The 13,817-nt window shown below is 46.8% G+C and overlaps 1 protein-coding gene across 1 annotated transcript in view; it reads left to right on the top strand.

Moving 5' to 3' along the window:
• The first annotated feature begins 6,574 nt into the window (after positions 1-6,574).
• The window catches only part of KIAA1024 (KIAA1024 ortholog), a 9,174-nt gene continuing 1,931 nt past the window's right edge, over positions 6,575-13,817 (top strand). The window contains exons 1-2 of the mRNA XM_009577101.1: positions 6,575-8,920; positions 10,417-10,671. Of these exons, the coding sequence (XP_009575396.1) occupies positions 6,623-8,920; positions 10,417-10,671 (2,553 nt within the window). The 5' untranslated portion in view covers positions 6,575-6,622. The remainder of the gene's footprint in view (positions 8,921-10,416; positions 10,672-13,817) is intronic.

The following is a 13,817-nucleotide window of genomic DNA, read 5'->3' as shown; positions in this document are numbered from 1 at the left end:
GGGGCAGGTGGGGTGAGTGCAGGTAAGTGACCCCCCCAGCCCCTGCGGTCCCCGCCGGGCGCCCCGGGGTACCACCTCTTTGTCAGGCTCCCCGGGAAAGGGGGAACTCAAAAATCCTGAAACTCCATCTGTGACTTTGGCAGCTGCACTTCAGTCCCGCACAGCTGGATCTGTCCGTGGGCAGCTGGAGGGAAGCAAGTGGGTGACCCCCAGCCTGGGCCCCGGGGCCCCCAAACCTGGACCGAGGAGCCTGGAGGGATGGGGAGCCCCAGGGATGGGGACCAGGGAAGCCAGACGCACCTGGGCGAGGAAGCCAGTCTGTGCAGGGTCAGGTCCGGGGTGGCAGTGGGGTTGTTATAGGTTTGCCATGCAAAAATCCAGGTTGCCCACAGATGGAATAAATTGCTCACATTTAACTTGATTAGTCCTTTTTGTGTCTACCTGTCAGTGTTTGCAACGGTGTCTCCTTATGCAAAAATGTTCAAGAAAAATGTGTCTTGGATGTGCTCTAATAGCGTATTGAGAGGATGGTATCTGTGTGTGTTTGTATGGGCCAATAGTTGGCAAAGAATAGCCAAGAGCATATGATGCAGTAATAATTCAAGTAATTTATTGCACAATTTTAGAATGATTGTTTGCACTTTTCCAGACCATATAGATACCTTAACCTGTATTGCATAACTGAACAATGCAAATAATCAACCTAATGTTATTATGCAAGAAAAATCAATGGCAAACCTTGTTCGACTTGAGCCCTGACACAGCCGTGAGGGTACGCTGCCTTTATCCACAAGTTCCCCATTAATTTATGCACTGGGAGGCTTTAAAAACTGCTGAATTCTCCGGGCGGGGGGGAGGAGGCTGAAGTGTTGTGCAGAGTCTTTTTACAGCAGAGCCTGCTTCTGTTGAGGAGCTGGGTTTGCAAAGCGTGGTTTTCCAAGGCTTGTTCACACAAGATAAGAGCCAGAAAATAGCAACTTCTTCCAGTGCTAGTCCCCACCGAACCCCCCGGTGAACTGCGGATGAGGTTAGCGGTGGGATGCCCGGGAGGGTGCAAGGCGTGCGTCGTTCCTGTGCAGAACAGCAGCGAGCCGCTGGTGAGAGCGGGTGCACAAGCCCTGTGAGCTCCCAGGCTGCAGGCGTTTGTCCCCTTCGGCTCTGGAGGAGTGAATAAAAATCACACCAGCGAGGCAGGCAGCCAGCACATATCTCCTACCTGCCCCGGGGACCGGAGCCCACCCTGCTCCCGCACAGCCAAGGGAATGGTCCGGAGGAGGCTGCCTGTGTCGGGCTGTTCGGGAGGACTTTTCAATGAAAGGTGGAGAGAAGCGATTGCTATTGTGCGGGCAGGGCTCCAAAGTGCGCTTTTTAATTTTCTTTTTAATGAGCAGCAGAAGGCAGGGGGAGGAGGAGGAATAAGGTGTGCGGAAACCGGCATTGTTTCCCCGGGAGCCGGCTCCAGTGTGTGTGCGGTAGGAGCCAGACGGGGCTCGAGATGCCCATTTGTTCGTCAAAAATTTCTTAATGTTTTGATAGGGAAATGGATTTGTGAGTATGGGAGAAAACAAAAACTGACTTCTGTCTCGGTGCCTGAGATGTTTCATGCGAGGTGTGCGTTGCCTGCCTTGTTTTATAGTATCTGGCGGTGGGAAGACAGGCTGAGAGATTTATGAGCTCAAGTTAATAGTAAAACAGCATATTACAGGCTCTATATTAATGTTCTCCTGCACTGAAGTAGCTGGCTCTTTCTGGGGGAATTTATGCGAGGATCGCTCGCCCTGTCTGTCGTCGCCGAAATGGTATTATAGGGTGGCCGTGGTTAGTCACCGTGGGGGGAAGCAAAACAAGAATGCTGCTTCCCTCTCGGCAGGCAAATCAAAAGGAGAGGGGAATGATGACTCCAGCAACCGCATCTGTGTATTAGCTGCACCTGCTGTGGATAACGGGAAATGGGGAGAGCAAATGTCAGAGGCACAAAGAACAGGGAAGGAAATGAAGGAGGAAATAACAGAGGAAGGTAGCGTGTTCTGTCTGCCCGTGGCCACGATTCAGGCTCATGCAAGGCATCTTGCCACCCCGCAGCTGCTCAGGGAAGTCTAGTGGTGGGACTTTCTCTTGAGTCTTGTGCTGGGATTTATCTCCCCGGTGTGCGCTGCCCTTAGCCCATGCAGTGGGGCAGCGTTTGAGCTGAAGGTGCCATGGGGGAAGCGGCCAGGCCAACTGGACAGCAGTACTTATTTCATGAATTCCTGTGGATGGTGAATTTATAGGGTAGTCGGGAGGTAAGGGGAACCCCCCGCCCAGTGCTGATTTGGGAGGTGGTGAGGAAGGAACGTGCGTTCTGGCTTTTCTGCGGGGAAGCAAGCTCATGAAAGAGTACGCAGGTTCCCCTGGTCTGGAGGACCACAGGGGAGAGGTCTTATGGAAGACTGGTTCCTAAAGACACCAGAAAATAGAACAGTATATTCCCTTTGTGCAGCAGAAAGCACCACTAGGGATTGAGGTTGCAATCATAATACTCTCGGTCTTCTCCAGGGGCTGAGATAGCGGGTTAATGGTACGGTGAGAGCTCAGTTCATTGCTCTTGGTGCAGGGCAAGAAGGCATTGATTTGTGGTAAGCCTGGAGCTCATCTGCGTGCAAGGAGAGCCAGACCCCATCGACTAGCCGTGCAATATGATGCTGTACAAGTCCATGCTGGGATATAATCGTGCTATTAGAGCAGCAAATGTGGACTCTTAGGAAGCCGAGTCAAAGCGACCCTCCCAGTGTTAATATAACAAAATCGTTAAAGATGAAATGTTAAGTGGTTCCTTTGGTCAGAGACTGTCTTGCTGAAGATAGATAAGCTGGATCCTGTCCCTGTGTCTGGTTAGCTCCATGTCTCTGGAGACAGAAGTCAGTTTGGGGGTGGTTTGGAGGGTGCGTGTGGCTGCTGGTAGCGAAGGTAAGGCACGAGGACATTGGTGGAATTGAGGCCATCTGAGGAGGCCCCGTGCTGCTGCTCTTGCTGTGGGCGCTTTCATTCACTTTGCTGCTTTTGACTGATTCATGACCCTGTACCCTCTCTGAAAGGTCTTCCTGTGCTTTCTTTCGGAGCTTTGCATTTATGTGCCACGTCCAGGTCTATTCAGATCCTGCTTTGAGAGCTAATGAATGAACGTGGACATAACAGCTGAGACGGTGCATGGCCAAGTGCTTGGCACCTGGGATGTGGCAGCTCCCGGGATGACTTGCCAAGAGGCACCTGTCTCCGTCGCAGGCTGTTAGGAGGCTTGACAAGAGATGCGAAGCTTAATGTGCCACTAAAAACCTTGGCACCGGGTTTTTACATCCCTGACCCAGCAAACAAGTTTTCAGGGCCCTTTTATATTATCCTTATGGGGGAATACATTCTATTCTTCACAGCCTGAATCTGTTGCGTGCTCCAATAGCAGCATTTCTAGTACAAGGGAGCCCCCATTTCCATGCCCACGCTGAAGCCCAAAGGTACCTTTCGCACCTAAGTGCGCTCACACCAGAAAGCTGTTTGTGAACAGCCAAGGGGTGAAGAGGAAATTACTCCAACTCCTAGCTAGCTTGCTTTTCCTCAAGGCCTACCTCTGATTTTGCAACCTGCCTTTTCAGTTCCCACCTCCCATAGCTGAGCCTCAGGTGAACGAACTGGCCGAATTCCCACCTCAGCAGGCTCAGCTCTCTCCTGGTCACCCTCGTCTTAAAGCCTCCGTCCCCTGCCTGTCCCCTCACTGCTTTACAGCTGACCGCCACCTCCCAGGCTGGGATCTGGGAGTACAGGGTCCCAGACTGAGCTAAACCAGGTCTAGCAGAGCTCCTCTGCTTGGGGTCCGTGCTTCAGTGCCGCTGCCTTACTGCTGGGGTCTGGGTTGGAGTTCCCAAACCAAGGCTCCTTGTCGGTGCTAAATGAAAGCAATGTGAGATTTGGGGGTATGCAGGGCTTCCACTGAACTTACTGAACTTGTCAGCACTCAGCACCTTTGAAAATCGGTCTGCGCCTAAGTTTTACTAGATTCATAGGGTTTAGAAACCTGAATTGAAGTTAAAACCCCTGATGGGAGGGGTATGCTAAGAATGGCTTGGTACGAAACAAAAAATTTCAAGAAACTGTACCTAGGATATCCTCACTGGGATGAGAGAGTAAAGACAGAAAGGTAGGAAACAAAATGGCTTGACAGTTTTACGAAAAATATTATTGCGAACTGGCTGCTTGTGTATTTTAGTAGGAGTGTGAGTGGGGACAGAGCAGGGCACTGGCAGGCCAGTGCAGACAGCGTAGAGTGTATATCAGGCTGTGAAAACGTATAACCAGGTGAGGATTTTGCAAGAAGCTGTGAAGTTACAAATGGGAGGAGGTAGTTGCTTTTGCTAGTATTCAGCCCGAAGGTGACAATAAGACAGATTTCGACTCTTGCCCCAAATGGCAGATTTATAACATGCAGAAAATTGACTTGCAATGCCAGTCCCCTGGCAGCTGGGAAAATCTCCGAGCCCCAAATGTGAAGTTTACTCTGGGAGTGCTTGGTGGCTTTGATGGCAGGTAGAACCGTTTGGACCTAGCTTGGGAACTTCATTGTCTAATGGTGACATGTCAGAGAAATACAAAAGCAGGCTGTTAAAAAGGCTGTGCCTCCGAGCACACACTGTTGATAAAGGGGATACAAGCATCCTCCTCCAGCTTTTAGTATTACTTTCTGGAGCCGAGCACTGAGCAGTATAACATTTTTGCTCTTTTGTCAGTTAGCAGAAGAGTTGTGCTGCTATGCATAATACAGGAACTTTAAAAGCAAACATGCATGCAGCGGAGGTGTTGGAAAATCCCTGTAGCCATTGGTTTCTGAGAGTAGTGTTTACAATCACAGAAATACATTCACGTTGCTGCTGCTCAACTTCTGATCCTACGCAGTAGAAAGATGCTACTTAAATAAACAGCCAAGTCCGTATGGAGACTTGTTTCATATTCTTACGGGCAACCTGGTGGTTTTCTTTTTTTCTCTCGGGAAGATGCCACTGTGGCGTTTGCTATGAAAGCTGATGTACGCTGGCTTCTGACACTGATAGCGATCGCCGGTGTGTAATGTCAGGGCAAGACGAAAGGCTACAAGAGAGGGAACAGGAGCCCTGTATTCCTGGAGCGGTGCTCAGGAGTCCTGAGGTTTTTGGCTGGGAGGTGACTTTTTAAATGGGTAATAAGAAACCTTGCAAGCCTGACTTTTGTGCTTTGCCATTTGGGTGGACATTCTGCACTTGATGGAGATGGAGAGACTAGTTCCAGGGGTCATCTAAGGGTGGGAGTGAATGAGGGAAGATACCATACCTTTTTGGGGAAGGGAAAATATTTTTGTCATTCCTGTCAGTAAGAATAACAAAGACAAAGTAACCAAACATAGGAATTGGCAGCCTGCATCATCCTGTGCTCTATCTCTCCTAGTAGCCAACAGCAGAGACACCGACAAGGATATTCACAGTAGGCAGATGAAAAATAATCTGCCCCCCATCAACATCCTTTCCTAATCCGTAATAGCTAGAGGTTGGTTTCACCTCTGAACGCTCAGGGGTTTATATCCTTCCCAGGATGTTTGCTAGCGTTAGCTGTGCTTGTTCGAGCTATTCTTGTTATCCCCATAAATGTGCAGCCTTTGCTCTCCACCCCTGCCCTATCGTTTCGGGCTGGTGAATGGAGCTGCACTCCCCGGGTTTCTCTGGGAGCCCATCACTGAAGAGGATGTTCTCTGTCCTTGATATTTCTCAGTCTTCAAATCCACCCTGATTGGCAGCCAGCCCTTTAGCGTCTGCTGGATTGGTTTCAAGATTCAGTGGGATGTTTTTTTGTTTAACTCTTTCTGCTCTTTTCTAAATTTTGCTCTTTAGAGCTGAAATGGGGCTCACACAGATTTTTCGCATGGGACCAGGCAGCTTTTCCATTCCTGAATCATAAGCTTAGGAAAAGGTATTTCTGGAAAAAGTGTCCAGAGGAGATAAATCAGAGTAGAGGAGAAAATAACGTTTTAAAATAAGCAAGATGGTAATTATGTGCTCAGATAACTTCTAAAAACATGTCAGAAGTTTGTTCTCAGAAAATCTTCCTGAGAGCTGTTTTCAGTCAGATATGAAAAGAGCTGGGGTTGTCGTGGTGTAGTAGATCATCTCTGGTTAGGCTAGGGCTAGAATTATTGCCAAACAATTTGACGTGTCTGTACTTTCAGCCTCTCACAAGTTGGTAAGAAATTCTGTGAAAGCCCCGTAGCAAGCAGGCTGTGATTGTATATCTGCCATTAGCTCAGCCCCTTCAGAGCTTCTGCTGTTTATTCACTTGCTCGCTTTAGTAGACACTGACATAAATGAGCCTCCTTGGATGAAACCCTGATTCCATTTAAGTATTGATTTCATCGATGCTAGGATTACAGCCTGGAGTTCAGAAACATGAGGATGGGTCATACAAGCAAGCCCTCGACTGCACGGCTAGGGAGTCAGGTCCCATCTGTGGCTGAATTACAAGGTCCTGAATATTATCTGTGGGTGACTTATAATCTTTTTTGTTTGCTGTTGTGTGTTGCTGTAGAAGTGGAACACAGTTTCCAGGCTAAACAGCAAAATACGCTTCAGCCATGGAGTCCAACCAGGAATCCTCGCTCTTCCTGGTGAAGATCTTGGAGGAGCTGGACACGAAGCAGAATACCGTTTCTTACCAGGACCTCTGCAAGTCCCTGTGTGCGAGGTTTGATTTATCCCAGTTGGCCAAGCTCAGAAGCGTGCTGTTTTACACCGCTTGCCTGGATCCTAATTTCCCAGCGACTTTGTTCAAAGACAAAATGAGATGCACTGTAAACAATCAGCAATCAAAGAAAATCATGGTTGCAGCAGATATAGTAACAATATTCAACCTCATACAAATGAACGGGGGAGTGGCCAAGGAGAAACTTCCAGTTGCAAGGCAGAAAGTGAAGAAGAAAGAGTCCTTCGAGTCCTGTAGATCTGACACAGAAATCTGCAATATGGCAGACTGCGTGCCCAACTGCGAGCTGAACGACCAGGAGTTTAACCGGGGCTTTCCGGTCAGAAGGTCTTCAAAATGCAGAAAGATGGACTGCAAAGACTGTCAACAGTTTGTTCCCTCGTCAGAACCCAACTTCTTACTCGGCGTTAATAAGGAGATGAAGGGCCGGGCTGCCTCTCTGGACAGGCTGCAGGCGCTGGCGTCCTACTCCATCGCCACATCTCCAGCATGCGAGATGCAGAGTACGTACTTCCCCATGAACATTGAAAATGAATCTATTTCAGACCAGGACTCCTTGCCTATAAGTGCAGGCATAAAAGAAACCTTCATTTCAAATGACGAGCCATTTGTGATGCAGTCGTGTGTCCAGAAAAGAAATATATTCAAAGAAGATTTTCATAATCTGATTACAATATCTCCCAACTTAATACCGTCCAACAAAAAGCCAGAAAATGGACACAGAGAGCCTCAGAACAGGAAAGAAAGCTCTAAGCAGGCTTTCTTCAACCACAGCTTTGAAATGCCATACAGCAGCCAGTACTTGAATCCAGTTTATTCTCCTATACCAGACAAAAGACGAGCGAAGCATGAAAGTTTAGATGATCTTCAAGCTTCAACGTATTTTGGCCCAACTACTATCCTCGGGCCTCAGGACACCAAAAAGTGGACTGGAAAGCCAACCAAGCAAACTGCCTGGCCAGCTAAAAGCTGGAGTTTAAATACTGAGGAGGTACCTGACTTTGAACGATCCTTTTTTAATAGGAAGCAGTCTGAAGAGAAGCCGCGATACCAGAGTTCCAACAACCCATCTCCAAACTTTCCTTCAGCTGACAGGCATCAGTCCTACCTAAACGCGAAGGATCAGCAACCAATTATGCAGGCAAACTACGCTGTGAAATCAAATGGGCATAAACCCAAGGAAATTCCTTCCATTCTAGATGTGGAGAAACACGAGCCAGTCAAAAAGTTTAAGGATAAAAGCATTAATTGTACTTCTGTTCAGATCTTAAGCATTGACAGGACCACGAGTGTTGGGACGCAAACGGAGCAGCAAGTTCTGGACCACAAGAAATGCAAGGACTTGTGTGCGGCGGGCCAAGCCAAGTACGGAGAGCGGCACTCTCTTAAGCAGTCGGATGACGACTCTGAAATCGTGAGCGATGACATCAGTGACATTTTCCGGTTTTTGGATGACATGAGTATCAGCGGGTCGACGGGAGTGATGCAATCTTCGTGCTACAACAGCACCGGTTCCTTGTCTCAGGTGCATAAATCAGACTGTGAGAGCTCACCTGAGCACAATTTGACTAAAATCTCCAACGGGAGTGCCTGTAACAAATTGGATAAAGTGGTCCGGGCAGATATCAGTAACACAGATGATGAACTGAAAACGAGTGTCTGCAAATTAGTTTTGAGGATTGGTGAAATAGAGAAGAAACTGGAATCTCTCTCAGGCGTCCGAGAAGAAATCTCCCAAGTCCTGGGAAAATTGAGCAAGTTGGATCAAAAAATTCAGCAGCCAGAGAAGGTCAGCGTACAAATAGATCTCAATTCTTTGACAAGCGAGGCCGCATCAGATGAGAGCAACTCCCCGCAGATATTTCAGTGCCACAATACTCCTCATGGAGGCAAACTAGAGAATAATCCAGAATGGTGCTGTTCAGATGCTAGTGGAAGTAATAGCGAGAGTCTTCGAGTAAAAGCCTTAAAAAAAAGTTTGTTTACTAGGAGGTCATCAAGATCGTTAACCGAGGAAAATAGTGCAACTGAATCCAAAATAGCAAGTATTTCAAACTCTCCCCGAGACTGGAGAGCTATTACTTACACCAACCAAGTTGGCATTACAGAAGAGGAGATGAAAGAGAGAGATGGAGGAGAAAATAAGGACTGGCACAGGAAATCTAAAGAGGTAATTTCAACTTTAACTGCATAATAAACACTTAAAAATAATCTAGTTATGAATGTCTTCCTCAGGGTATGACAATACTTTGCCCTGCCATATTATGCCTGTCTTTATTGTTGTCATAATTGAGTGATTTTGTACCTATATGTTCTTGCTTGGCAGCTGCAATATGGTCAAGTTGTTCCTTAGAAGCACTTTGCTTTTTTGAAAAGGGAGGGGGGGTAATGCGGGTGAGATCTTCAGAAGATGATAGTATTCTTCATCATCAGTGGCGATATAAGGAAGCTGCGCAATTAACTTGGTGAAAAGGGCGTGAGGAAAATTGAAATTCTTTAGCGGTTGTTTTAGAAGTGATATTTTGAAATTGCATTGTGGATGCTTTTATCAGAGAAGTATGTGCATATTTAAAGGACAACCAAATAGATTCATGGATTCAAATCCCTCAAGAAAAGAATCCTTGTACGTGTACTGTGAGACTCAAACTGTAGTTATGTTCTCTATATCTGATTTTCACGGTCATTTACATGAGTCTTAAACCTCCCGTTGAGGAAACGCAGCATAGCTGTGGTCTTGGTCACTCAGAAAAACTCTGCCCATCTCTCCCAACAGCTGCCCACTGCCATCTTCACAGGTTGCACAACTATTGCGGCCGTCCTTGCGCTGGGCTCTGGGTGCTGCTCAGTTGAAACTGTGCATGGTGGGTGGTTGTTTCTGCTTCAGGGACAGTGGAGAGGGTTGGGGGTCCTTCAGTCCTTTTGTCAATCAGGACCACATGATGGGCATGCTGTGCCCCCTTATGGGGGCTGGGGAATGAGGGCAGAGAAGGGCAGAAAGGAGAGGAAGAAGTTTGGTGGAAATAAGTGCAATTGGATGAACAAGAAACCATAAACCATGGGTTATTAGAAGGTTGCAGAAGGGGAAGAAGGTTAACCTTAGTAAGCCCAAACCTTGGCTTTTCTGTACATTGATCTGCCCAGAATGAAATGCTGGCTTTGAAAGTCCCTTCCTCGCTCCTGCAGTAGATCGTGGCTGACACTGGATTGGTGCTATGGATGGTGTGGTGTCAAGGGGGGGCTATCTGGGGGCTTCCCATGAGACTTCTTCGTGTTAAGATTTGATCTGGAAACAGAAATCTGGAAGCCTGCAAGGGGCTCTTATCTTCTCCAGATCAGCTAGGCTTTTTTGGATGTCAGGGCCATCTGCAGAATAGTTTTATAACCTGTAAACAGTACAAACCCTAAATTTCCTCTGTTGAATCAGCTTTGTGTTCATGTTATGGTGAACAAGGAATTGTGTCTGTAAAATACCTCTTTGGTCTGGTTGTGAGAAGAGGGTGGGCAAATGGATTAAGACCATCCAAAACCTTTGTCCTAGCTGGTGCTTTTCTTACCACGGCTTAAGCAATATCATATGGTGAGTCTGAAGGGAATATCTCTGTCCTTTGTGTTTAACCCCCTCATAGTCTTGTTTCTTCTCTCAAATTCTTTTGAACCCTATTGCAGGCAGACAGGCAGTACGAAATCCCACAGCCACATAGACTCTCTAAACAACCAAAAGAAGCTTTCTTGATTGAACAAGTCTTTAGTCCTCATCCCTACCCTGCATCACTCAAGTCACACATGAAAAGCAACCCGCTCTACACAGACATGAGGTTGACAGAGCTGGCTGAAGTGAAACGCGGCCAGCCGTCATGGACCATAGAGGAATACACGAGGAATTCGGGGGATAAAGGCAAGATTGCAGCGTTGGATCTACAAGTGAGTCCCGTTTGTTTAATTTGAATGGCTTGATTGCGAATGGATGTTGCCAGAATATGCATTTAAGAAGGGATTTGGATAGCTCAGGAAGGAGCTATGCAGTGTTGAGCCTCTAATCTTGCTGATCCCTATCCATCCTGGCAAGAGACAAAGTAAAATGTGAATGTTTGATTGCTGAATGGTGATCCTTGACAGGTTGGTGCTCGCAGCTTATTCTGCAATGGAGAGATGACTGCTAAGCCATCGTGGTGTTAGTAGCTCTAAAGAAGAGTTTAGGGGTAAAGGGGTGCAGAGACGAACCGGTCCCTAACTGCAGCAAGGCAGAGTGGTGCAGAAGCTGGCACTGCTGCTTTTTCTTCTATCCTTGTTCTATCTGAATTGTTCACAGAGAATTTAAGTGTTAGGGCTTCTTCCATTTTGCTAGGAACATGAGACATAAAATACTTGTAGAAGACGCTCAATACCACGGCTCTTTTTGAAACACATCACCGCTGCAGCTTTGAAATGGCTGTTGGAAACCAGAGTCATGTGAAGAGCAGATCAGCTAATGGTCTGTCTTGTTTGCATTTTAGTTCAGTTTGGCAGTGTGCAGGCTCTTCTGCAAGAAGCAGAGCAGAGCAAGTTACTGGGAGACAAATCCAAATTTTGGATTTAAATTTTCCCAAACTGTGGTGTATTTGAAATCACAGTCCTGATATATAATGGGCTGCCCAGACCCAGGACCAAGTGCCCATGTTGGATGCCCTGGCTAGCCTGATAAACACAAGACATCTTCTAGGAAGGAAGATATCTGAGCACAGGTTTAAAGAGGAAGCACGAAGAATGCCGTCCAAAACGTGTAAAGACCAAACAAATGTTGCCGTATTTGATCATGAAACACAAAATGCATCACGGAATGAAATCCATACTGATGCGCAGATCACTGTCTATCATTTATGTGCATTTATACAGCAGCATGCAGAGCCAGCGGGGGGAATGGTGCCGACCTCAGGCATTTCGGGCTCCTTGCATGCCCCAGAGCAGAGCAAGCTGCCTCAGGTAGCTACAGGCTTGGCAGCAGTTGGGGTACGCCGACAGTGCCACGCTAACACGGCTCTGTGATCAACGGTCTGTGGGGTGCAGCCGTACTCTAGCAGGGAGTCTGCTTGTCTCCAATGCTTGTCTGCCAGGGAAGGTGGCATGCAAGAGCCTGAGACTTGTGGCTCTCGATGGCTCAGTGCTGAGGTACCTAACCCAGCTCCAAACCCATCAGCCTAAGCCCTAGGAGAGCATCAGGATACTGTGAGAAAGACTTGGATAGCCGAAGGAGAGCTGCCATGACTCAGGACCCTGCATTAGCTGGTGTGCAATTAAAACCATCACCCACGGAGTGCTGTGGTGCAACTCCCCTGAATGTTTGTGCAGGAATTCATCTCCTGGCTTGGCTCATGCAAACTTCCCTCACCAGCCCCTGCTCCTTGCTGTGGCTAAAGTGCACTTCGAGAGAAACCAGGTAGCACAGGGACCAGGATGCATCTTGCCTCAGCTGCCTGCTGCTTTTTGGGACTTAAAAAGCTTAGAGGGCTTACTAAATTCCTAACCCTGGCATTGCAGACTGTATGCTAGGGTAGGGATGGGCTGAAAGAAGTTCCTCTGCAGCAGGCAGTCGCAAAGCATCCCTTACCTGCTGCGCGGAGGCAATAAGGGAGGTGATATTTGGAAGCAAGGCTCCCCTGGGAGAAGTGTTCTCCATCTGCTCCTCATAGGGCCGTTTTGTTCCCTGTAAGCAGCTCTGCGTGACTGTGAGCAAACCAGAGAAATCGGCTTATTGCCATCATTTATCTTTAGGATAAAGGTGATAAAACTTTACTGGTTTGATTCTCTCCCTCCAAAAGGACTGTCAGAATTGCATCTACTCTGCAAAGCCCGTGTCTAGACTTTATAATAGACCTTACAGACAAACTTAAAAAATAGACACAGACTGATGAGTGGGTTTTTTTCCCAGTGATTAGGTTTATTAGAACTGAAAGTAAATACATTATGCTTTAATGAACATTCCTATGTCTAGCAACGGAATGGGAAAGGAAGCTGATTAACAGTAATGGGCCTTTTTAATAATGCATCTTCCTTCTGAAGTAGTTAAAAGGTCAATACCAAGGCAGAGAGGTCCAAAACTGTGATTTCCTTGAAGCATAGCATGGCTATCTTTGGGGTTTTTCTACCTTTGTTTATTTAAAATTTCTCCTGACACTTGACAAGTCTGCTGGGCTTTCCTTTAAAAAAGAAATTGCAAAACTAGTCAGGCCAAAGTTTGTCCCAGGTGTGGGGTCTGTGTGAAATCTCATTGCTTTGCTCTGTGTGTGATGATCTGCTGGGACGAAACATTGTCAGGCCATTTTCTGACGCCTTTAGAGATGAGGTTGCTGATTTTTTTTGGAAGGTTGGAATAGGTCATTCAGAGCCCGAATGCTACAATCTCAGACTCGGCTGATGGCCTCTGTTTCAGCACACTAGCGCTATCATAGACATCTCCATTAAAAGATCATAAAACCGTTGCTCAATTTTAATTGTTTATTTCTGGGGTAGCTATAAAATCACTTCTTGTAGTAGTTCTGTACATAAAGCAAATGCTGCTTTCAGGCAAAGCAAGGTTTCATCCAGTAGCTCATGGCCACAAAATCTGAATTAGCCAATTAAAGGCTTACCCAAATCCCTCTCAAGTCAGCTGGAGTTTCTTTGTGCGGAGTCCAATGAGCTGTGGATCAGGTACGTTACGAGCACAGAAATGGTGTGTGTTAGGGTATTCTCACTGGAACATTTTTATGTGGAATCTTTTTCACTTTTTTAAAGAAACGGCCTTTTGGGGCCCCAGACACAGGAGACAGCTTTGAGGAAAAGAGCTGTCATTTTTCAGAATGTTCTTTCTGCTTTATTCCTTTCTGCTGGTAAGTGCAATATAATGCCTAGTGTTTGGGTTTCACCCATTTTCCCTAACAGAAAGGATGAAGGCAAAAAACCAGGCAAGGTGGAAATGCAAAGCTTGAAGATCTCAAATTCTAAGGAGGAAAAAACTAAAAGATAAAAAAAAAAACCCATACCAACGTTCAGATGGAGACACTGATAAAGTTCCCCAGGATGCCTTTAATTTTCTTACCAATTCAGGTTTC

Source organism: Fulmarus glacialis, unplaced genomic scaffold (assembly GCF_000690835.1).
Source record: "Fulmarus glacialis isolate BGI_N327 unplaced genomic scaffold, ASM69083v1 scaffold22494, whole genome shotgun sequence".
Classification (NCBI taxonomy): domain Eukaryota; kingdom Metazoa; phylum Chordata; class Aves; order Procellariiformes; family Procellariidae; genus Fulmarus; species Fulmarus glacialis.
Note: the sequence above shows the minus strand (reverse complement) of the source record. Positions and strands in the feature narration are given on the sequence as shown.